This window comes from Rhipicephalus microplus, unplaced genomic scaffold, assembly GCF_043290135.1.
Source record: "Rhipicephalus microplus isolate Deutch F79 unplaced genomic scaffold, USDA_Rmic scaffold_23, whole genome shotgun sequence".
Taxonomy (NCBI): domain Eukaryota; kingdom Metazoa; phylum Arthropoda; class Arachnida; order Ixodida; family Ixodidae; genus Rhipicephalus; species Rhipicephalus microplus.
Window position 1 is genome coordinate 10,008,394 of NW_027464596.1, and position 22,869 is coordinate 10,031,262.

The 22,869-nt window shown below is 43.8% G+C and overlaps 2 protein-coding genes across 9 annotated transcripts; one reads left to right on the forward strand and one right to left on the reverse strand.

Annotated features, from left to right (window-relative positions):
- Positions 1 to 3,011: 3,011 nt before the first annotated feature.
- On the reverse strand, positions 3,012 to 6,662 carry LOC119170506 (uncharacterized). The gene is made up of 3 exons (XM_037421702.2): positions 5,360 to 6,662; positions 4,673 to 4,790; positions 3,012 to 4,277 (listed from the first exon to the last, which is right to left on the reverse strand). The coding sequence occupies exons 1-3, from the start codon at positions 6,410 to 6,412 to the stop codon at positions 3,025 to 3,027; spliced, it is 2,424 nt and encodes an 807-aa protein (XP_037277599.1). The 5' UTR covers positions 6,413 to 6,662; the 3' UTR covers positions 3,012 to 3,024.
- Positions 6,663 to 6,719: 57 nt separating this feature from the next.
- Positions 6,720 to 10,910, forward strand: LOC119170816 (uncharacterized). Of its 8 annotated transcripts, XR_012889019.1 has the most exons (13): positions 6,720 to 7,055; positions 7,117 to 7,220; positions 7,346 to 7,459; positions 7,566 to 7,752; positions 7,868 to 7,957; positions 8,548 to 8,583; positions 8,644 to 8,679; positions 8,749 to 8,781; positions 8,845 to 8,883; positions 8,966 to 8,997; positions 9,400 to 9,579; positions 10,376 to 10,595; positions 10,668 to 10,782. XR_012889019.1 is itself a non-coding variant. In XM_075883995.1 (12 exons), exons 1-12 carry the CDS (start codon positions 6,854 to 6,856, stop codon positions 10,793 to 10,795), a joined length of 1,221 nt encoding a protein of 406 aa, XP_075740110.1. In that variant the 5' UTR covers positions 6,726 to 6,853; the 3' UTR covers positions 10,796 to 10,910. The 8 variants fall into 8 exon arrangements, 7 of the variants coding, with proteins under 7 accessions (XP_075740107.1, XP_075740109.1, XP_075740110.1 ...); XM_075883995.1 differs by lacking the exon at positions 9,400 to 9,579 and having other exon boundaries at positions 6,726 to 7,055; positions 10,668 to 10,910; XM_075883992.1 differs by lacking the exon at positions 9,400 to 9,579 and having other exon boundaries at positions 6,725 to 7,055; positions 8,644 to 8,781; positions 10,668 to 10,910.
- The last annotated feature ends 11,959 nt before the right edge of the window (positions 10,911 to 22,869 follow it).

Below are 22,869 nucleotides of genomic sequence, written 5' to 3' on the forward strand. Positions count from 1 at the left end.
GCATGCAGGCATAAGGGGAAGGCAAGCTCATTGACGAGGCTCTCCTAATAGCTCTACCGTACATCGAGACCTTACTTTTTAGAAATGACGTAACGTACTTCACGGCACGCTTGCAACAACTTACCCAGAACTCGTTGTGCCAAACGGCGATTAGCTTTCGCGGATCACCCTCGATGCAAACGGTGCCTCTGTAATCTCGTCCTTTCCGTAAAATAGTTATCACTATAGACAGCACTAGTTATCAAATAGACAGCACTAGTTATCAGGGTAAGATAACGTCCCTTGTTGGCTCCGTATCCTTACATGCGGCTCAACCGACAAGTGCGAATGACTGATGAATGCGTATCACAGCTGCTAATGGAGAGCGGCGCGTTTGCATATTCACGTGCGCGAAACATGGGACGCTACAATGTCAAGAGTTTTCAAAATATAGCGACCGCGTCGTTCGGTGGACTAAAATCAGAACGCCACCCAAATTAAGAATTTCAAATATTATTACTACCAAATGCTGTATGTTGAACGCGACACTCGTGCACGTAAGTGCCGTAAGACACGAAAGGTTCGGCGCTGCATATAAAGCCTGTCCCCAACAGCACGTCACTGTGCAAACAAACGTTGCAATCCCCGAGATGCACATGCGAAAAAAACAGTCGCGCAGAACAACCGCTTACATACATCACTCAAATGAAAACGGTACTCAACAGGCAATGAACGGGTGGCTGTCCTAAGTCCCGCCGAAACGAAGGAGTAGCAGGCACTTATGACCGAAATTCGCGCCGCCTGCTCCCATTAACAGACAATGTAGGTATTGAAAATACTCACATGACGACTTTTTCTTGCTGGTGAAATCGGAGAGACGTCCGCGAAGCTCCGGCGCAGTACTGAAAAAGCGGCGGCCACTGCGTAGTCGCTGTAGTCTGGTTGACCGATTGACTACAACTAAGATGGCGGCGGGACAACTCCGGAAAACCGGCGCATGCGCTGATCGGCTGGTGGGATCGGTCTATTCAAACTGCCACTGTAAAGAAAGATCACAATGTTTACCACAGATGTCACAAAAAAGGGGAGGGAGATAAGAGCATACAGAATGTTCGGTGGCCAAGAATGGATATTCCAACAGTGCCTGTTGTATGGTCATGTGCTCGAGCCGCTCATGCCTTTCTTTGGCGGTGGCGAGGAGGCGCGGCCGCAGCTCCTCATCACCTGCTGTGTTGGCATTCTCTGTCAGCCACTCGTGGTGCGTACGGCGCCCCTCAGTAGTCTCGTCATAAACGAGTTCTGGGTTGTCCTGCAACATGTGAATCGAGTGGCCACTTTATTAGTGCACACCTAGTGCAGTAAAACAAACGTAAGCCCCGAAAATATGTGCACCAGTGATAACATTTCACCTTCACTTTTCATAGAAAGCAAAAAAATATTGTTTCACCATGAAAAATATATCTTAAACACTTACAGACAGCCGGCACAGCTTCTTGGTAATTTCTTCTGGCCCTCCCTAGTGAAAATCTGTAACTGGGAATCTAACTGGTTTCAACTGGTATTAACTGGTATCAACTGGTCCCAGTTGGGAACTAACTGGTCCCAGTTGATGCCAGTTGCAACTGGTTCCAGTTAGCAACTGGTCCCAGTTGGGAACTAACTGGTCCCAGTTGATGCCAGTTGCAACTGGTTCCAGTTAGCAACTGGTCCCAGTTGGGAACTAACTGGTACCAGTTGATTCCAGTTGCAAGTGGTCCCAGTTAGCAACTGGTCCCAGTTGGGAACTAATTGGTCCCAGTTGAAACTGGTTCCAGTTAGCAACTGGTCCCAGTTGATTCCAGTTACCAACATGTCCCAACTCAACTGGCCACCCACAGGGACCACAGGAATTTCATGAGCATGCCCTTGAACTGGAAGCAGTGCCCAGCTGAAAACCATAAGCAATTCAATTGGAAGAAAATGGTCCAAGTTGTGCCCTAAATAGAAATGCTGCCAGTTTTTTTTGGTTTTATGAATCGTTACAGTGAAAGAACAGAAAAAAATTGAACTAGATGTATGTGACACACTGCTGCACTTGAAGGAATTGGTTTTATCCATAGGTTTTTTGTCCTACTCATTGTAGGGTACTGTATTACCAGCCTAGTAGTACTTTAAAGGACCAGTATTAGAATAGATTACAATGAGTAACTGTCATCTTGCAAATGGTGAGTTGTGGTTTATAAATGAATTATTTTTTCTTCTTTAGATGTCAGCCTCTTTACATTGTTTACCTCGATATTAGAATAATCTGAACAGTTTTACTTAATCTCGTATTTTTGAAAATCCTATTATTGTGAAATATTTCATATCGAAATTGAGCAACACAGTGCACTCAGTCGTACGCTTTAGCATAATTACATTGAACTAATATCAAACAGCTGTTGTCAATCTTTTTACATCCATCACGGCCTGATTGACGCCCGAGTATTAATATTATCATCTTGTTGGAGCATAATAGTCTTGTGTGCAGTACAGCGGTTACTTCCGTGCAACAACTAAATGTGGGGTAGTGCCGACAGTTATCCCAACTGAGACTACTGCCGACATGCTGCAGACACAACTATATTAGAAGCAAATGGCTTGTGACTTATTCCATGTGGCTGAACAGCACGAAAGGTTTATTCATACAAGTACATTCATCCAAAGGAACATAACCAAAGGTTACACGATTAAACCCATATAATAATACAAGCAAAAGGGATTGCTTGAGTACTATTTTGAGAACAGTAGTAGTGAATTTAATCATTGGGTTCGCCTGGAAAATGTGCAAGTGCCTTTGAAATGGTCCCCATAAGAACCGAGTTGAGCCCACATTCTTATAAGAACAACCTAAAATAATAGGGAATGTTGGACATGCTGGCATGGCATGAGCAAGGCAGTAGTTAAATGTGTAGCATGTCAGTTACATGCAACTCCGAGTGCGTTCACACTTATCATAAAAAGTATAACATGACACCTTTAAAATTTTCCAAAAAGCTAAATGCAAACAAAAATCAGGTAATCTTTTTATGGGAAACGATTGGCAAGATTACAAAAAAATTGCCTTTCGTTCCAGTCAATCCACAGGCATGGAGCTGCCTGCCTGTCCACTTCGACGACATTCTGTGCCACCCACTTCTGAACACATGAAATGTGTGTTGTGCCGAAACACAGAGAACTAACATAGCTGTTAGACACAAAATAAATCCTTTTTCTGTCACTGCAGCTAACTGACACAATATGCTGGATCTTAGCATGCATATTGTCTCGCAGTCGTACAGCTGTGCAGTTAGTTTTTTGAGGCCTTTGATATTGTTCGCTGTGGAACATGCGTCCAGAGATGCGAACTCTATCATATTCCTCAACAGGCCCTGTGATTTGGTGTGGGACTTGCGCTTCAATAATTCTATGAATGGACTCACTGACAGCTCTTGGTTTTCCCAAAAGGGCCAGCGACTCTTCTTTGTTGCACAAATCAGAGCACAAGAAATTCTTAACTTGCTCACTAGCGGCTGCATTGTGTGCGCCAACTTTGCTGGCCATAAGCACTCTGCTCATCACTTGGTGAGGCACTCCTTTAGCGGAAGTGACGAGCTTTTTAATCTTTCCTAAGCCCGCCTCAAAGACAAAGCAAGAGTGTGCCCAGAGTGGCCCTTGCATTGTAACACTTTTTGCAAGGTGCAACAACAAGTGTACATTCGAAGTCATTTCCTTCTTAGAGTAGAGAACTTGGACTTGAATAACAAATTGCACAAGACACTCAGTACTATCCCTGATGTCTTTGGCTGAGACAGTATCTCCAAGTAGGAGGTATACAGCTTTCACCAGCAAGCTAAAGTGTTTGTGGTACTTGCCAGGCAAGATTCTGTGAACACAAACAAGGCTGTAATACAACAGCCACTGTTGCCACTCGCTTGCCTTCCAAAACTTTCTCAGTTCAACAGATCTTGGCAGGCGCGTGATGCATTGAGGAGGCTTAATGGCACAAAGCCTTTCGTCAACCATCCTAATCAACTGTGGCGACCCTATATAATATGGAGCGCCTACACCAGACATCCACAGCTCCATAAACTGGCGTGTGACACCAAGTAAAACCCCATGCATATAATCAGGCGTGAAGCCCCACACAATGTCAAACCCCACCAAATTAATTAATGGGGAAGGCCCTTTAACTCCTCGCACATTAACACCAGTCCTGTGCACTTCAGCCATGTCTTGCATCATCCCTTCTTTAGTCCTGTCGGGTGGAGCTTCAGCGCTTATAGGGTACTTGACTGTTCCTGCAAAATAAAAATGATAGAAACAAATTAAATACAAAACTCGGGAGGGTGGGCAAAAAAACCTTTGCAGCAATGAATACTAGATTTTTCTAACTGGTAATAATATTCCTGCAAATGTCAGGTACTCCTAACTGCTGTAATAATGCATACAGATGTGAAGGCCACATGAAGCTTTCTAGAAGTTTGTAAAGTAAAGAAGAAGGCTAGCATGTCTTGAATGCACGTTAACTTTTAGTGTGACAAAAATACTTTAAGAAAAGAATGCGTGAAAATAAAATTAAGTAGGATGTAATAATAATGCACAAACCAAATTTCAGTAACAAAATAGTGATTGTGAAGCTGATATCCAGGATGTAGTCTGTCAGATATTTTTGTACACAAGTCAGTTTGCTTACCTTCAATGCATTTGCCAGGGTGCAAACACCAGCCACACCCAAAGTATCCATTATACTGGACTGTGTTCTGCATCAGAGCCCTGGCTGGAGCATCGGCTACAGCAGCGAAACAATAGACCTGTAATGTAACAAAAAGAATATAGTTTTAATGAAGAAATGGGACAGTGCTATATTGGTTTTCAAATTCAATCATACTCAAGTCTGGTCGGGATAAGATTTCTCGGTCCCGATTGCCTACTTTGTGCAAGCAGTAGAATGAGGCTAATCGTGGTGTAGAATGTCAATCTGAATCTGGCACAATTGTGAGTTCAAGTGGCTGTGCGACAGTGGTATTAAACTTGGCTCAAATGCTTGTGTGTTGACAATATGTATTTTTAAAGCAGTACCATTATTTGTTGTAACATAATTTTAAAAGAATTATAGTTAAATCAGGCACTTCACCAAAAGTCAAGAATATTTCGTGCATTGCTCAGTTTTTAAAGCGTTATATAGCAGTTAAATTAGACTAAAATGAAAGCTTTTTCATGAAGCCAAAAAAAACTAGTATCACTACAGTAGTAAGTTTTCATTTGCCTTCTCTTTTGCTGTTTCTTTTTTTAGTTTTTGGTTAAGGAATATTGCGGAAGGACACAATATGCATCTAAGTTTGCTAGGAGGAGACTACGCAATGAAATAGAAGTGGCTCACTTTTGATTGAAAGGTCTCTCCATCACATGTCCACTCGATACCACTCCTGGTAAGCGAGTCCATTTGCTTCGTGAATGCCTCCAACACCAATGTCATGTCTGGGTGGCACTGTCCATACCACAGTGTAGCAACAGTAACATTTTTCAAACGCAATCCGGGCGGCAACTCATTAATTGTCGTCTGCACGGGCCATATCGAAAACTTGGATGAGTTGAACACAGGACTACCATCCGAGTTTATGGTCAATGTGATGTCCATAGCGCCAAGACCCAGTTCTTTTCTTTGGTGCAGATACAAACTTCCGTCTGTAAAGTCTGTCATAGAGGCGGCGTGTGAACGATGTGCAAGTGCATTTAAAGAGTTTTTAAGTGACCTGGAAGTATCTTGAGACGAAAGAATTGAAGAAATCTGTTGCCCCATGGGAAGGGTCACAAAAAAACTTCCTTGCGCAGTAAGGGTATCTCCACTGTACAACTGTTGGCATTGTGTACATGTTGCATTGAATTCTTTTCTTTTCTTAAGGTCCCCGTCACATTCGCCGAGAAGGCAAATGCAGTTGGGACAATAGAAATGAAAGCCCATGCTATCAGTGGAGACTCCCGCAAATTTCTTAAACAGAAACTTCGTGTCAGGGAGATCCTTTCTTTTCATTAAAAAACTGACTAGTTTCATCAGGTGTTCTACCTGTGTCCACGCCAGGCCAAAGTTAACAGCAAAGTCCATGACTAGGGTCACGATGTCTTCAGCAGATAAATCGGAGTCAAAGGAGCCATCAGTTTCACGATCATCCTCCTTTGCGTTCTCTGCCAGGGCTTCCTCATCGTCGCTCGGTCCCGACTCTTCGCACTCGTCGACTTCATCGTTTGCCCAGACGCGAACTGGCGAATTATCAGCAGGTTCATCTGCAGCAGCATTACCATCAGACATCACGTTTTCCACTTGGCTAGTGTCAGTCGCGAGGCGAGACGCCCTGTACCGCGTTGATCTGGGCAGCTCTTTCCCATCGAAGGATGGCTCTAGATATAACTTCCGTCGTTTAGGCGTCCGGGACATGTTAGCGGTACAGAATGTACACTTCGAACTGTGGTAAAATGCCTTCAGTCTAATAAAAAAAATACAAATCGATATGTATTAGCGTGCGCTTGAGTGGAAATCTTTCGATCCACGAAAGCGCAAACGCCATGCAAACGACTTGAGATCTGGATTCAGTCGGCTTTGTAACGGCTTAGCAATGAAGTGAATAATAGGTAATATATTTTTATTTGCATTTCTAGCACCGAACGTTACAGGTTTTTTATTTATATATAGGCCGTTTCTTTAACAACGTTATTTATGAATTTGTACGCGTTTAAATTCAGGCCAGGCCAAGCAGTTTTGGCTTGGTTGGTTGAGCTGAGCGAAGCCGGGCCAAGCTGAGTACAATCCACTTTGTGTCAGGCCCGCGTTACCCACGTGCGCGCTGAGCCCGTTGACTGTCATATTTGGTTCGATATAATGTTCGCGCTAGTTCGCTTTCTAGATAGTGACCATGCACATGACACTCGTAGATATGTTGTGCGAGTGGAGGATATCCATGATTTTCATCCGAAGCACGAGACGGATTTCGATGGCAAGGCAGTGTATGTCGTTCACTGGGAGGATGAAGCAAACGGTGACGACACGGGTGAATATAAAGCCCAGATACTTCGACTTGGCGGTAAGTGCATCCATCTACCCTGATCTACGCGTTAGTCTAATATCCACACTTGCACTTTCAGCCACAGAGAAAGAAGCTCGGGAATCGCCAAAAAGAATTCCGATCCCTAAAATTGCAGTTGAGGAAGGCTCGGACGTTGAAGGAGCTGTGACCAAGAAGGCCACTGTAAGTGCGCACTTGTTCATTCGCAAATCTTTTTTTTTTTAGGTGTTTCTCTTTTTTTTCGAATCTATTAAGGAAGTGCGAATTATTTTAAGATATTGGGAGTATGTCTAATCCAAAATTTGCAGGCTGCAAGAATGAAAAAAACAGCTGTCAACCGAACTGCAGCAAAAAAAGACCGGTACGAGCAGATCTTGAAAAAGCAGATGAGCCACGCTCTCCGACAGAACTCGGAACAAACTGTGAGCGTGTATTAACTATATAATACCCGATTTCCTTAAACTTCTTTTCTTCTTTTCACTGTGAAAAAGCTTCAGTGAAGCAAAAAAAAAAAAAATGTTTACGCAGCGAAAAACGCGACTGAGTTCATCATCAAGCTCGGATGACTCTCTCGTGTCCAGCTCAGAAGTAACAGAAGAGAAGAAAAAAACCAAATTTTGGAAAAAGAGATGCAAGGAGCTGCGGCAAGACAACATCTTCTTGCAAGAACAAGTTAGCTCACAGCAGGTGCTGTTAAACTCAAAATTTCTGAGGTGTAAGTACAATAATTATATATTGATTTTAGTTCTTAAAATGAGAAAGTTTTTTTATATGTTGATGACAACCTGTTAATTTCATAGCTAGTGAGCATTTCTTGAATATTTTGACAGTTGAAGACCTGCAGCACAGCAAAGAGGCTGACGTTGAGAGCTGCACTGTACAAGCTAGAAAGGAGACAGCAAAGGCCACAAGCAACCTAGGTGCATATTCATTTTTGTTATTAAATTTAGTGTTATTAGTTTCATACTACATAGAATTGACAATCATCTGTAGCATATAGCATAAGAGCACTTCTTGAGCTAGAGTACTTAAAGCAGTATTCCCTTCTCATGTAATGGATCAAGATGCATAATCGGTTACTTCATAATCACTAATTATTTTTCAGATTTACTTAAAGCACTTTGCAGTATACTATTTGCAGTCCAGTGAGTCAACAAAGCTTGTTCCTGCTGGGAAAGAATTCAAAGGATCATGCATGTTTGATGACTTTTGCCTTGAGACTTGCTAGGAAATGCAATGTTGCACTTCCTTAGCAAATGACATTTGACACAATGAAACACACAAGTAACCAGGATGTTCATGTATTGCTTCCATCACTGCATGAATTGTATGTGCAATAGTATTAAATATAAAATTAGCAAGTTTTGTAAATTGGTGTACTATGCACACAGATCTGATTTTTTTGCATGCATAAATGAAGTAAAATGATGCATGCCAAAAATTGCAAGAGGCTAGATTATTTTCTCAATACAGCCTTTGTAACTGATTTTAAAATTGCAAAAAAATGCAGTAAAGTCCATTCAAGAGACTGTGCCTGGGTCACCGAGTAAGTTGGAGGATGTTTGTCTATTCCTGTGAGATCTAAATTTTGGCTTTTTCACACCAGATGCTGGCAGTCTACACTCACGAAGTGCCATTGATGGTAAGGCTTTAGGTTTATTTCTATTGTATTGCTTACGTGTAATTATAACAATGCAAAATATTTATGCAGACTTCATAGAGGAACCTCCCACTTCGATGACTGGTGAGTTACAGGCTTATGTGTAGTATTTGTGTAAACATTTAGCTTTGCTCCTTGTGTTTCCAGCATGTGCAGCAAAAGAATCTGATGACCTGCCTAGTCCAAGTAGGCTTTTTTACTTGTGTGCTTCTATTGTAGGAAACTACTGAATTTCCATGTTTCACAAATTTGCAACATCTTTTTTCAGGGAAATGTTTTTCATATTTAGAAGATGGCTCTGTGAGTATATATTTTGCACTTTACCTGTGAAGTTCAAGCACACAATGAAATTAGCATAATGTTGCATTCTTTGAACATGATTGATGCAAATGGTCAAAAAGTAAATAATTTCAAATCTATACTGTAGATGCCAACATAAATTGTAGCATGTTATATGTTCACACCAGCAACTATGGTAGCTTGAATTAAATGTGTTTACATTCAGTAAATTGAGTGATTGCATCCCAACTAATTGTCACTTCATTACATTATACTTACATCTAGCTTCACAGCACTGATTTAGTTACAGCACTCATTTGTAATCTTAGTGACCATGATTTACTATTATCTTTGTGCACACAGCCTCTTTTCTAATATAATACTCCTATTGAGGACAGAACACACTATATTCAAAATTTGCAGATCCCTTCACATTGACATCCCGTATAATCATGTGATTTTGGGACATGAAACCCATGATATTATTATAAGCCGTGTGAAACAAACTGCCTGCCGAACAGCTCAGAGGTGCCTCCACAATAACGATGTGCAGCTACTTGGCATGTTGCCAATGACAGTGGTGCAAAACAGCAGCAGTTGTTGGTAAGTTTGTGAAATCTTCTGCAGTACATGTTACATTTTAGCTTCTAGAAAGTACAGGTGGCTTGTATACTTGCCCTTGTCAATTTCGGTAGCTAGATATATTACCAATACCACAGATAATTTGGACATTTAGAAACACTATATGAGGTGGCAAAAGCATGTGCATATCCGAATACAAATCGAATAGTGGCCCTGCGAATATTTTAATTCGTGAATTGAATATGTGCTCTTCAAATTCTCAAATACTGAAAGTCGGCAACACCTACATTATGGAACATGTAATAATTACATATGCCCTAAATTGTAGTATGCATTAATCATCATATATAGGTTGACATCTGGTGTGTATGTCTGCTAACAAAAAATTAAATACAGGGCTACCAAAAATATTGTTTAAAGTACCTGTATCTAGACCGCTGCTGTCTTTTTGCCAAAGTGGCGCGAAAATGCCTCCTCTCTCACGTGAATATCCGATAGCGTGCGGTGGCAAAGCCAAGGAGCATTTCAAATCTCTTACATAGTCCGGTGCTCACCAGCTGGTAAGCATACAATAAACTGCAGTGATGCAAGGCTGCCCCCCCCCCTTCCCCACACAACCTGTTTCACAAGTCAAGTAAACAAAAAAAGAAACCATGCTCATTACCACATTCAGAAAAAAATTATATTGCACAAAAACTTGTAATAATAAAATTTTTGCTATTCAATATTTGTACGCCTGCTAAGTTGAACTTCTTTGTCAGCCAATAATAATTACAGGAACAAGATGTTGCATCGCTCTCTTCCTTGATATTTACAGTTTCATCTTCAAAAGGGCATCTGCCTGACGCCTATTCAGGCAAAAAGAATTCTGTCTCACAAGAAGGCAAGGCTGGTGGTGAAGGAAACGGCACAAGCCATATGGTCCCAGAAAGGGCTAGCGTCACGCAGTGTTAAAGGTGGCGTAGCTCCAGGAAGAAGGAACCTCGGCGAGGTTGCAAAGCCTGCGCTGACACCTGAAAAGGTCGCGGTTCTGGAAGGTTGGTCTGCTGTGTATATGTGCTAAATCTATCCTGAGAAGTGCACGTAACATGTCACCTGTTCTTTTACAGAAACACTCAACCATTGGTCGCATGTGACAGGCGCCGACTCGTCCATTGCAGCCCGAAACTTGACCAGCATACTAACTGAAAAAATTCAGGATTGCATCAAGGCAGAGCGACGAAAACCTCCACAGTAAATGTACTGCGAAATGCATTCAATCCATAGATAACCCAACGAAGACCAAAGACTAGGGCTGTGCAATGTTTTTTCTGCATTAATAAATAGAATCGTCTCATATACACTCAACATAAGTCCTTTGGAGTCTTTCATGTGCTTAGAATGCTCATTTGCACGTTCAAAGTTAAGAACATCTCAACTGGGAATGCGTTCTAACTGGTCCCAGTTGTCAACTGGGAATGCATTCTCAACTGGTCCCAGTTGCCAACTGGGAATAGGTTCCCAACTGGTCCCAGTTGCCAACTGGGAATAGATTCCCAACTGGGAATAGATTCCCAACTGGGAAAAATTCCCAACTGGAAAAGTGTTCCTTAAACCAGTTCAACTGGGACCAGTTGAAACCAGTTAGATTCCCAGTTACAGATTTTCACCTGGGCTGGCACCCTGGGCCTCTTTGGTGTGTTGATGATTCTCATGGTTTCCATTTCTTCAGAGATGTTCTGGGTCTTTTTTCGGTTATTTTTGAACTTGTTTTTTAATGCAAGTTTCCACGATTCCTGCACATTGTGCAAAAACACAAGCCCGAATGGGATTATTCTCACAGCTTTTGTCATGAATTTCAGTGACCTAAATAGCTTTTTTACGAAAGAAAATACTGTTATTAAACCTCATATGTTTTCTACATGGCTTTCTGCTGCGAAATTTGTAAATGAGAATGTTTTGACAGAACTCGATCTGTCAAACTGGCTAAAAATTTTTACGAAAAAAAATGAACTCTGTAGCCACTTTTAGTCCAGAGTAACTAATATCTAAATTCAAAACTAAAAACTGATTCGATGTTTCGGAACCAATGCAGTCCCTTCTTCAGGGGGGCAACTTTTCGTTGAAGCGTCCCCCTTAAAGCACTGCAAGGGCCTGGACCTTGTTTAAACTTACTGCACACTCTACACGCACAAACAACATGTTGTAGTGTGCTGGGTGCCAGGGCACCGTGAGATCCAAGGCAACTTGAGGGCGGATCAGCTCGCTGCATCCGTCCATGAGAGCACCGCCATTACATCCATATCAATCCCGGCCCTTGATCTTAAGCCGTCTCTCAAACTAAACCTCAGGGACTACTGGCAGAGCAAGTGGGATGCACACACACAAAACAAACTACACGTTATCAAGCCACACCTTGGCCATTGGCCACCAGTATCAAAATCACGTCTAACAGAGGTAACACTAACAAGACTCAGGATAGGGCACACATACACGACACACACACATCTTTCATCCGGTAGTGACCCACCATTGTGTGATAAATGTGGTGAGGCTCTAACAGTTCTTCACGTTTCAATCCAATGTAAACAGTTAGACACTCTAAGGAGACAACACTTCCCATTACCCTACCGACAACATATACCTTTACACCCTGCAATGTTTGTCGGTAGGGAACCACTTTTCACCCATAAATCATTGTTAGCTTTTTTAAGAGATGTTGATTTTTAGCATGTAATTTACCAAGGCATTGCGTAGCGTGACCTCTCAAGAGAGGTCGCTGCTGCTGTGATTACATTTAAAAGCACTTGCCTCGCAGCCCTTGGACACAAGGGCACTGATGAGGCAAGTGTGCTAGTGCCAAATATTTTTACATGTTTTTATTATCAAAACCTTTGTCACCCTTTTTAATATGCATATCACGCCACTGTCATGTCTTTAATACTTATGTTTTTACCCGCATTATCGCGAGGAATTTTAAGGCCCTTATACAGCCACGCAACATATCATTGTCCACATCTCTATACTCATTGAAATGGCGCTCTTTGGCCATCATTTGGCCCTTGCGCCATAAAACACCACACATCATCATCAGCTTTCTTGGTTGATGCAGCAACCAGATGTATTCCCCAAACATGTGGACCGTCAAGCAAACGACGAGTCCCATGGTGAAATAATGAGTGCCGTGATGCTCGAAAAAAACAAAATAAGGCATGTAGGTTGCTTAGAGACTCGCCCACAGCCGAGAATCTTGTAAACTTAAGAACGTCAAGTCGCAAGCAAGGAGGACGCGCCGACAGGCGAGAAGAGAAAGTTGGCACAAATTTGTATCGGGCATTAACTCAGATGAGTCGAGAGTCTGGAGCATAGTTGGCAAGGTGGCAGGACGAGAAGCACATTCGCTTCCTCTAGTGAACACACAAGGGGAGAGTTTGGAAGACCAGGCAAACACTCTCGGAGCGCACTTTGAACAGGTCTCCAGCTCAACACACTATAGTGAAGCGTTCCGACGATACAAAACCGCAATAGAAAAACAGAGATTAGAGCGCAAGCCGAGAACACATGAGGCATACAACAAACCTTTCTGTTTGGCTGAACTGCAGGCCTCACTTGCCTGCTGCAATAAATCTGCCCCAGGCCCGGAGCGTGTGGCATATGAAATGTTAAAACACCTGCCCACTGAAACCCAGAAAGCTCTCCTCTCTCTGTATAATGCGATATGGTCTTCTGGCGAGCTACCCTCAGCCTGGAAGGAAGCTATCATTATCCCAATCCTAAGACAAGGCAAGGACCCGGCCTCAGTTTCCAGGTACAGGCCAATAGCATTAACCAGCTGTATTTGCAAAGTTTTTGAAAAAAATGATTAACAGGCGCCTGATGCACTTCCTTGAAATTAGTGGCCTACTTGACCCATACCAGTGTGGGTTTCGAGAGGCTCGGTCCACCACTGACCACCTTGTCCGTATCGAAGCACAAATTCGCGATGCTTTTGTTCATAAGCAATTTTTTCTGTCTGTGTTCCTCGATATGGAAAAGGCATATGACACTGCATGGCGCTTCGGCATATTGCGAGACCTGTCACATTTAGGTGTGCGGGGTAGAATGCTGACAGTTATCGAAAGCTACCTGTCCAACCGTACATTCCGTGTCCAAGTTGGCACTGTCTTATCTCGAGTATTTGTCCAAGAAACAGGAGTGCCACAAGGAGGTGTATTGAGCTGCACACTTTTCATAGTTAAAATGAATTCCTTGCACCTGTCTCTCCCACGTAATATTTTTTACTGCATATATGTCGATGATGTGCAGATTGGTTGCAAATCGCGCAACATCTCAATGTGCCAACGTCAAGTTCAACTAGGGTTGAACAAGGTATCTCAATGGGCAAACGAGAATGGTTTTATACTCAACGCGAAAAAGAGCACTTGTGTCTTGTTCAACCGAAAGAGGGGTCTCCATCCTGACCCCGACATTGACCTGCATGGTCAACCTCTGTAAGTTACGACCGAGCACAAGTTTCTTGGTCTCATATTAGACACTAAGCTAACCTTCATCCCACACATCAGGTATTTAAGGGACAGGTGCTTAAAAACAATGAACATTTTGAAAGAGTTGTCACGCACTACATGGGGTAGTGACAAGAAATGTTTAATTAACTTATATAAGAGCCTCGTACGCACACGCCTAGATTACGGTGCTTTAATTTATCAGTCGGCAACACCATCAGCCTTGAAAATTCTCGACCATCTGTCCACCATCTAGGCATTCGCCTCTCTACGGGTGCTTTCCGCACCAGCCCTGTGGAGAGCCTGTACGTGGATTAAAATGAATGGTCGCTCCACCTACAAAGATGTTCTCTGTCCTTTTTGTACTTTTTGAAGGTGAAGGCAGACAAGAAACACCCTTCCCATTTCACAATTAATGATTTGTCTTGTTCTGGCTTGTTCGAGAACCATCCTTCGTTTAGGCAGCCCTATGCGCTGCGTGTAAGGAGCCTGGCCGAAGAAACAGGTGTGCCTCTTGAACACAGTTTGATGGCTCCTGCAACATATCTGCCACCGTGGCAGTGGCAGCTTATATACTGTGATGTCTCTTTTGTTGATGTCACAAAGCACGCAGCACTTGCACACATACATACATACTTCCTAGAACTACAACATAAATACACATGCCCTGAGTTCTTTACCGATGCGTCAAAGTCAAACACTTCTGTGTCATATGCAGCAATAGGCCAATCCTTTTCCGAGGCCGGCGTTCTTCATCCTAATGCAAGCATTTTCACAGGAGAAGCTTACGCAATACTGGCGGTCGTAAAACACACTAAACAGATAAAATTACAAAAGGCGGTAATATACACAGATTCCCTAAGCATGGTCAAAGCCCTGAAAACTCCTAAAAAACACAAGAACCCCGTGCTGGTGTCACTCTACTCACTTCTGTGCACACTCTACACATCAAAACAGCATGTCGTTGTCTGATGGGTTCTAGGGCACCGTGAAATACAAGGGAACGTTTTGGCCGACAATCTAGCTGCTTGCGCCAATGTCACTACTGCCAATGCATCAACACCAGTCCCTGCACTTGACTTAAAACCTTTTATAAAACGAAAGCTCAGGGGGTATTGGCAGAGCATGTGGGATAAACACACAGATAATAAACTCCATGCTATTAGGCCGCAACTAGGTTATTGGCCGCCACTATCAAAATCGCGACACACGGAAGTAATACTAACAAGGCTTAGAACAGGACACACACATTCGACACACTCATTTCATCTGTCTACCAGTGATCCACCATATTGTGAGAGACGTTGAGAGCCCCTACGGTTCTACACATTCTCGTCCAGTGCAATGAGCTAGATGCTCTAAGAAAAAAGCACTTTTTACTGCCCTACCGACAGCAGCTCCCTATACACCCTGGGATGCTCATCGGTAGGGATCCGCTTTTTAAACTGCAAACACTTTTTACGTTTTTAAAAGATGTGCAAAGCTTTCACCCGATATTTCGAGGTCACCCGTAGCACGACCTCTATAGTGTGGTCGTGGCTGCGGTGACTATATCTTCATCATGGTTTTATTATCATGACATTTTGCCATCAGCTATCACCACACATATGTCACGCCACTGTCATAATTTTATTACTTTCATGTTTTAACCCGCGTTAGAGCGAGGAATTTTAAGGCCCTTTACAGCCACGCACCATATCATTGTTCATATCTGTAGTGAAATGAAATTGCGCTCTTTGGCCATCAATTGGCCCTTGCGCCACTAAAAGCTACTCATCATCATTAAATTTCTAGGTGTTGTGATGGATGAAAAGCTCAGCTTTGTCCCACACATCAAACAGCTGTGACTGAAATGCTTGAAAGCCTTGAACTACTCAAGATTCTCTCGCATCAGTCATGGGGTACAGATCGTGACTGTCATTAAACCTTCTCAGTAGTGTAGTGCTCTCACGTATTGATTATGGCTCGGTTGTATACGAATCAGCATCGAGATCCGAACTTAAGATGCTCGACCCAGTGCAGCACCATGGTCCTCGTCTGGCTAGTGGTGCTTTCCGAACCAGCCCAACAGCCAGCCTGTATGTTGAGACAGATCGATTATCATTACACCGATGACGGCTGTTCACAAGCATCAAGTATGTCACCAAGGTGCTTTCTTATGTCAACCACCCATCTCGCGAGCTATTGCAGGATACATCAAACACCCACCTGTTTTGGAGGCGACCATCAGCTACGCCAACGTATCCCATCAGAGTGGCCTCACACTTTGAACATCTGCATATACCCGTCTCCAATCATCAACTAAGCTCCCACAAGGACACTATGGCACCATGGCAAATGTGAGCTATGAATTGTGACTTGTCATTCCTATAGGTAGGAAAGCATGGCCTCCCAGTCGCAATCGATCAGCATTTTATGTACTGTCAGGCAGAATACAGGTGCGCTGAGTACTAAACTGATGCTTCCTAGTCCTTGGCCGTCACATGTCCTGTATATGGCCCAGCGTACTATGAATCTGCAACAGAGAATGAACATACCAACATATTTACTGCTGAGTGCTATGGCATACTGCTAGCTACAAGGCACAACTTAAACAAGAAAGAACCAGCCTCCATCATATACACAGATTCCCTCAGTGCAGTGACTGCGTTGTCTTGCGCGAAGACACATAAAAATCAAGTGACTAATACCCTTCTAAAGTGCCTCATGTCGGCCTACAGATCCAAGCTTAAAGTCAAGCTATGCTGGATTCCGGGACACTGCAACATAGCTGGCAATGAGGCAGCGGACCGACTTGTGGAGTCCGCTGCACTCCGCCCAACAGTAGACGTAGTCGTCACCTCATATGACGACTTGAGGCTGCTAACCAGAAACCGACTGCGTAAGCAATGGCAAGAGGAATGGAACGCAGCAATTGAAAACAAATTGCACACAGTAATGTCAAGAACAGGTAGATAAGCTCTTGAAAAACGTAACAGGCATCAAGAGGTTTCACTGTGCAGACTCAGGATTGGTCACACACATGCAACAGACTAGCACCTTTTAAGCAACTCTCCAGCACCGTCTTGTAAAAAATGTGGTGATGCGCTATCAGTCGTTCACGTTTTAATTGTATGCCCGTACCTTGAACCAGAAAGACTGCGTCACTTCCCTAAGCTATACGAATGCCACATACCGCCTCACCTTTTATTTTTTCTTGGTGACGAGCCGATGTTTCCCATAAAAGTAGTTTTAAAGTTCTTAGCTGATGTTGGATTCCTGCATTCCATTACGTATTCTCACTAATCTCAGCACTCTATCAATCCTGAGAAACTGCTGAAACTTCTTTACCAAATGTCATGCAGCACACACTCCTTGTCCTGACAAGGACCACTGCCGCCATAGCGTGACTTTTTAAAACCCATAGGTTTACACCGTTTTAAACTCATCACACATAGTCATTACACTTATGTTTAATCCATATGCCCCACTTTTTTATTCTTGCCACCCTGAGTAGATTTTTTTCTATAATTCAACCGACGAAAAACCCTGTGTTTGGCGCTCTTTGGCCGGGGTTGCCCTTGCGCCACTAAAATTTACCATCTTCTTTATCATCATCATCAGTTGTCGAGGTATGACATTGTGTCATGCACTAAATTAAAGAGTACTAGATCATGCGCGACATCTTACTGAAACACTGGCCTATGTGTGTTGATGTTTATGTTCTACAAAACAAGTTGAACTTGTGATTTTAGGAGAGCATAGCAAAAAAGAAACAAACGAAAGGCGGCGTGACAGAGAAAGATCAAAATTGAAAATCTACTTGTTGGTGTTTAATTAGTGGTTGCGTAATTTGATGATCAAATTGAACATGAAGTTCAGAAGTCAGAATTCAGGCGCAGAAGTCCGCAGGAGAGCGTATGTCACCGACATTTGCCATCTCTTTTGAATAATAAGTACAGTTAATATATTCCGGCAGGAATTTGTAACAGTGAACCGCGACCAATACAATCAGTGTACTGATGTAAAGCTAATGTACCAGCTATAAAAATCCCCATTTTATAAAGAGCAGCTGCATGAAGTAACAATGAAAATTTTGAGGTTCTTTCTGCAGCATTTCTTGACCCCAACTGCACGCGGACGTTCGCGAAAGAGATATGCAGAGGCAATATTTATTTGGAGGTAGACCAAAATGTCCGTCGTAATTTGTGTACGTTATACTTGACCTTGGCGCGCGTTTCGGCCTTCACTTGAACAGTGGTGCGATGCTGAATAATTGTAGGAATAGCCACTCTCCATAAATATGATCAGTTAAAGACTGAAAAAGACTCTACATTGCGAAATAATGCGCATAAATTCTGATTGCGGAAATAAGTAATCTTCGAAGTGCTAAAGAGGCACTGCTGTCCCACCGTGCAATTCGCGGCTGCAGTTCGTGCGTACAAAACGCAAATGTTAGAGTAGGCACGTTAAAATGCCCATGCAATGTTTGCGTGAAAAAAAAGCGCATTGTCTTCAAACAGCCCCCGCAGGGGCGCCTGCGCAAGTAGGCGTTTGGTGTGTAGCGACACCACGGACCCGAGCTAACGGGGGAGTTTCGGCTCCCTCCCACGCCTAGCCGTGCGTGGCTTTGCCGTGTCCGGGGAAAAGGGGATCCTGGGGGTTGAGCCAATGCTGGGTGATTGGACCTTTAAGGCCCCCCGGCAGAGGCAACACACCCCTTTGGCCCCAGTTTCACGTAGACGGCACCCCTGGGCTGACCCACCCAGGGGGAAACGGCAGTCGCATTTTCCTATCACTCTCTTCCTACATCTTCGTCTGTATCTCTCTCCTTTTATCTGTCCTGTCATCTTCTCTTTTCGTTTACTTCCGAATTTCCTGGCGGCGAGGGTTAACCATGTGTAGTTACCAAACCTTGGGTAGTATTATCCCCGCAGGGGCGCCTGTTAAAGCAGGCGTTTGGTGTGTAGCGACACCACGGACCCGAGCTAACGGGGGAGTTTCTACTCCCTCCCACGCCTAGCCGTGCGTGGCTTTGCCGTGTCCGGGGAAAAGGGGATCCTGGGGGTTGAGCCGACGCTGGGTGATTGGACCGTTAAGGCCCCCCGGCAGAGGCAACACACCCCTTTGGCCCCGGCTTCACGTAGACGGCACCCCTTGGCTGACCCACCCAGGGGAAATCGGCAGTCGCCTTTTCCTATCTCTCTCTCCCTACATCTTCGTCTTTATCTCTTACTGTTTATCTGTCCTGTCTTCTACTCTCTTCTGTTTACTTCCAAACTTCCTGGCGGCTAGGGTTAACCCTGTGCAAATAGCCTACCTTGGTCTAGGCGCATTGGGTTATAGTTGCGTTGTACGGCTGGCGTCTGCAGGTTTTAGCATCCACAAACTTGTAGCGTCCCCTTGTTGGGCTCCGTGGTGGGTGGCCGCCAACGCTTCTGAAGAAAATTAAACTGGCATGCATAAAGCATTTCCCCTATTAAGTGATCGTACCGCCTTAAAGCGTGTACGCACCGAAGACTTAGGCTTTTTCAACCGATCAAGTGAAAACTTCCCCCATTTTCATGTTATACATAGTGAAATAAGCAGCAAGCAAGCCAGAACCGTATCACCCTTTGTAGTAGCCAGATGTCTCACAGAAACTCTTGGAGCCGGGTACAAAGTTACCAAAATGGCCAGCGGAGACCTCCTCCTTGAAGTCCGAGGAAAAGAACAGTTCGAAAAGCTACAGAATCTTTCAACTTTTGGTGACACTCCCATCACTGTAACGCCACACAGATCCATGAACACAACCCGTGGAGTAGTATCTGATGCTGATTTGCTCAGCTTGACTGAAGAGGAACTTCTGGAGGGGTGGAAGAGTCAGAATGTGACCAATGTACAAAGGATCACCATTAGAAGAGACAACAAGACATCACCAACAAAACACCTAATACTCACGTTCGCTTCCAGTAATCTCCCAGAAAGTATTCAAACAGGCTACACAAAGACGTCGATCAGACCATACATACCTAACCCACGTCGTTGTTTTAAATGCCAGAAGCATGGTCATGGCTCACAAAGCTGTCGTGGTCACCAAACTTGTGCACAATGTGGAGTGTCAGGCCACAATTCTGACAATTGCGAAGAACCATCACACTGTGTGAACTGTGGTGGAAATCATGCCGCATACTCACGGTCTTGCTCATTTTGGAAAACTGAAAAGGAAATCATCACATTGAAAATTAAAGAAAATATCACATTCAAGGAAGCAAGACGAAGAGTGTCGCCATTTTATGGCGCTACATATGCTGATGCGGCGCGTCAGGGGGCAATGCCGCACCAGCCCTCGCCACTCCTTCGGCCAGCGCAGAGCGAGCCGACGGCTGTGGCACCTGCCCCCAAGGCGGCAGTAGTTCAGGCTACTCCGCCTCCTAACGAATTGAGGCCGGAGACTCCAGGGTCCTCTGGTCTCACCAACGATCGTATACCGATCGTACGGTATACGATCACCAACGATCGTATACCGTACGAAATTATCAAGTACCTTCACCCCGAAGCGCTAAAAACACTCCTAACCCTCTTCAATACCATGTGAGAAGCTGGGTATATTCCACTGTCAAGGAAAGAAGCTATAGTGATCCCGGTGCTTAAACAAGGCAAAGACCCGTCCTTGGCCACCAGCTACAGGCAAATAGAATTAACAAGCTGCCTATGCAAACTATATGAGAAAATGTTAAACCGGCGCTTAACCCACTTCCTAGAAAGTAACAGTATACTAGACCCCCTTCAGTGTGGTTTCAGAGAGGGGAGGTCGACAACAGACCACCTTGTTCGCATAGAGACATACATCAGAGATGCATTTATTCATAGGCAGTTTGTACTTTCGGTATTCTTAGACCGGGAGAAAGCGTATGATACCACATGGCGATTCGGGATTCTACGCGATCTTGCCGCCATGGGCATCCATGGGAACATGCTAAACACAATTAAAAGTTATCTGTCTAACAGAACCTTTCGCGTAAAAGTGGGAAATGCTCTCTCTAGATCATTTACCCAAGAGACTGGTGTTCCGCAAGGGGGCGTGCTTAGTTGCACACTCTTTCTTGTAAAAATGAACTCCCTGCAGTCAGTCATTCCAAGTACGATGTTTTATTCTGTGTATGTTGATGATGTGCAGATGAGTTTCAAATCATGCAATATGTCTATCTGCGAACGACAAGTGCAGTTCGGAATGAATAAATTCACTGAATGGGCGGATGTGAATGGTTTTAAAATAAACACCCAGAAAAGTACTTGCGTACTCTTCTCCAACAAACGAGGGGTAATGCCACTTCCAAATATTACGATCAAGGGAGACCAACTCTCTGTGAGAAGCGAGCATAAATTCCTAGGAACCACTTTAGATTCTAAGCTCACGTTTATTCCCCATATTAAACATGTAAAAATGAAATGTCTGAAAGCGATGAACCTCCTAAAGCTCCTATCACGTACAACATGGGGTAGTGATGGGAAGTGTCTCTTGAAATTGTACAAAAGCCTTGTTTGGTCGCGCCTTGATTATGCCTCTATAATTTATCATTCCGCAACGCCAAGTGCTCTGAAAATCCTAGACCCCATTCACCATCTGGGTATCCGACTGGCAACTGGTGCTTTCAGGACAAGTCCGATCCAGAGTCTCTATGTAGAGTCGAATCAGTGGTCACTTCACCTACAGCGATCCTATAGCAGTTTCACTTATTTTATAAAGGTACGCGCAAACATAAAGCATCCTTCTTATTCAGCTATAAACGATATGACCGCTGCCACCCTCTACCATAATCCACCCGCAGCGAGAAAGCCGTTCTCTTTGCGTGTGAGAAGCTTAAGTGAGGAAATGGGTGTTCCGCTGCTAGAACTTTGTCCTATGCCCACAACAAAACATTTACCGCCGTGGCAGTGGCAGCTCATACATTGTGACACTTCCTTTGCCGAGATCACTAAACATGCACCAGAAGCACATATTAAAATGCATTTCCGACAACTTCAGTCCAACTACTCATGCGTAGAGTTTTATACTGATGCTTCTAAGTCGCATGCAGGGGTGGCTTATGCAGCCGTCGGACCATCCTTCTCGGAATCCGGTGTGCTGCACCCGGAAACAAGTATATTTACGGCTGAGGGATATGCACTATTGTCGGCTGTGAAGCATATACGGAAATCAAACATAAAAAAATCAATTATATTCACAGACTCGTTAAGCGTCGTAAATGCATTAAGATCCCTTTTCAGATTCAGAAATCCGATAATAATTGAGCTATATTCCGTTCTGTGTACAGCGTACATGTCCAACCAGCATATTACTATTTGCTGGGTTCCTGGCCATAGAAGCATCGAGGGCAATGTGTTAGCTGACCAAATGGCCACGTCAATTATATTGCGTGCTATTAACCCCACCGCTACTGTCCCTGCAACAGATCTAAAACCCTTCCTACGTAAGAAACTGCGAAACCACTGGCAACGCTTGTGGGACACTGAAATAAATAATAAGCTTCACTTGATTAAGCCGCGGTTGGGTTACTGGCCCTCCGCTACAAGAACACGGCGAACTGATGTCCTATTCTGTCGCCTCAGAATAGGACACACTTATGGTACGCATAGCTTCCTGCTCACTGGCGATGAACCTCCTACTTGTGGTAGATGTGGTGAGAGGCTAACCGTCCTCCACATCCTCCTGGAGTGGCCGGAAGCTGAAAGTGAGAGGAAAAAATATTTTGCTTTAGCATACCGCTATAATCTTCCTTTACATCCGATTATGTTCCTCGGCGAAGAGCCACTTTTCGATGCAAAATCAGTTTTAAGCTTTTTAAAGGATGTAGTATTGAATGTTTTT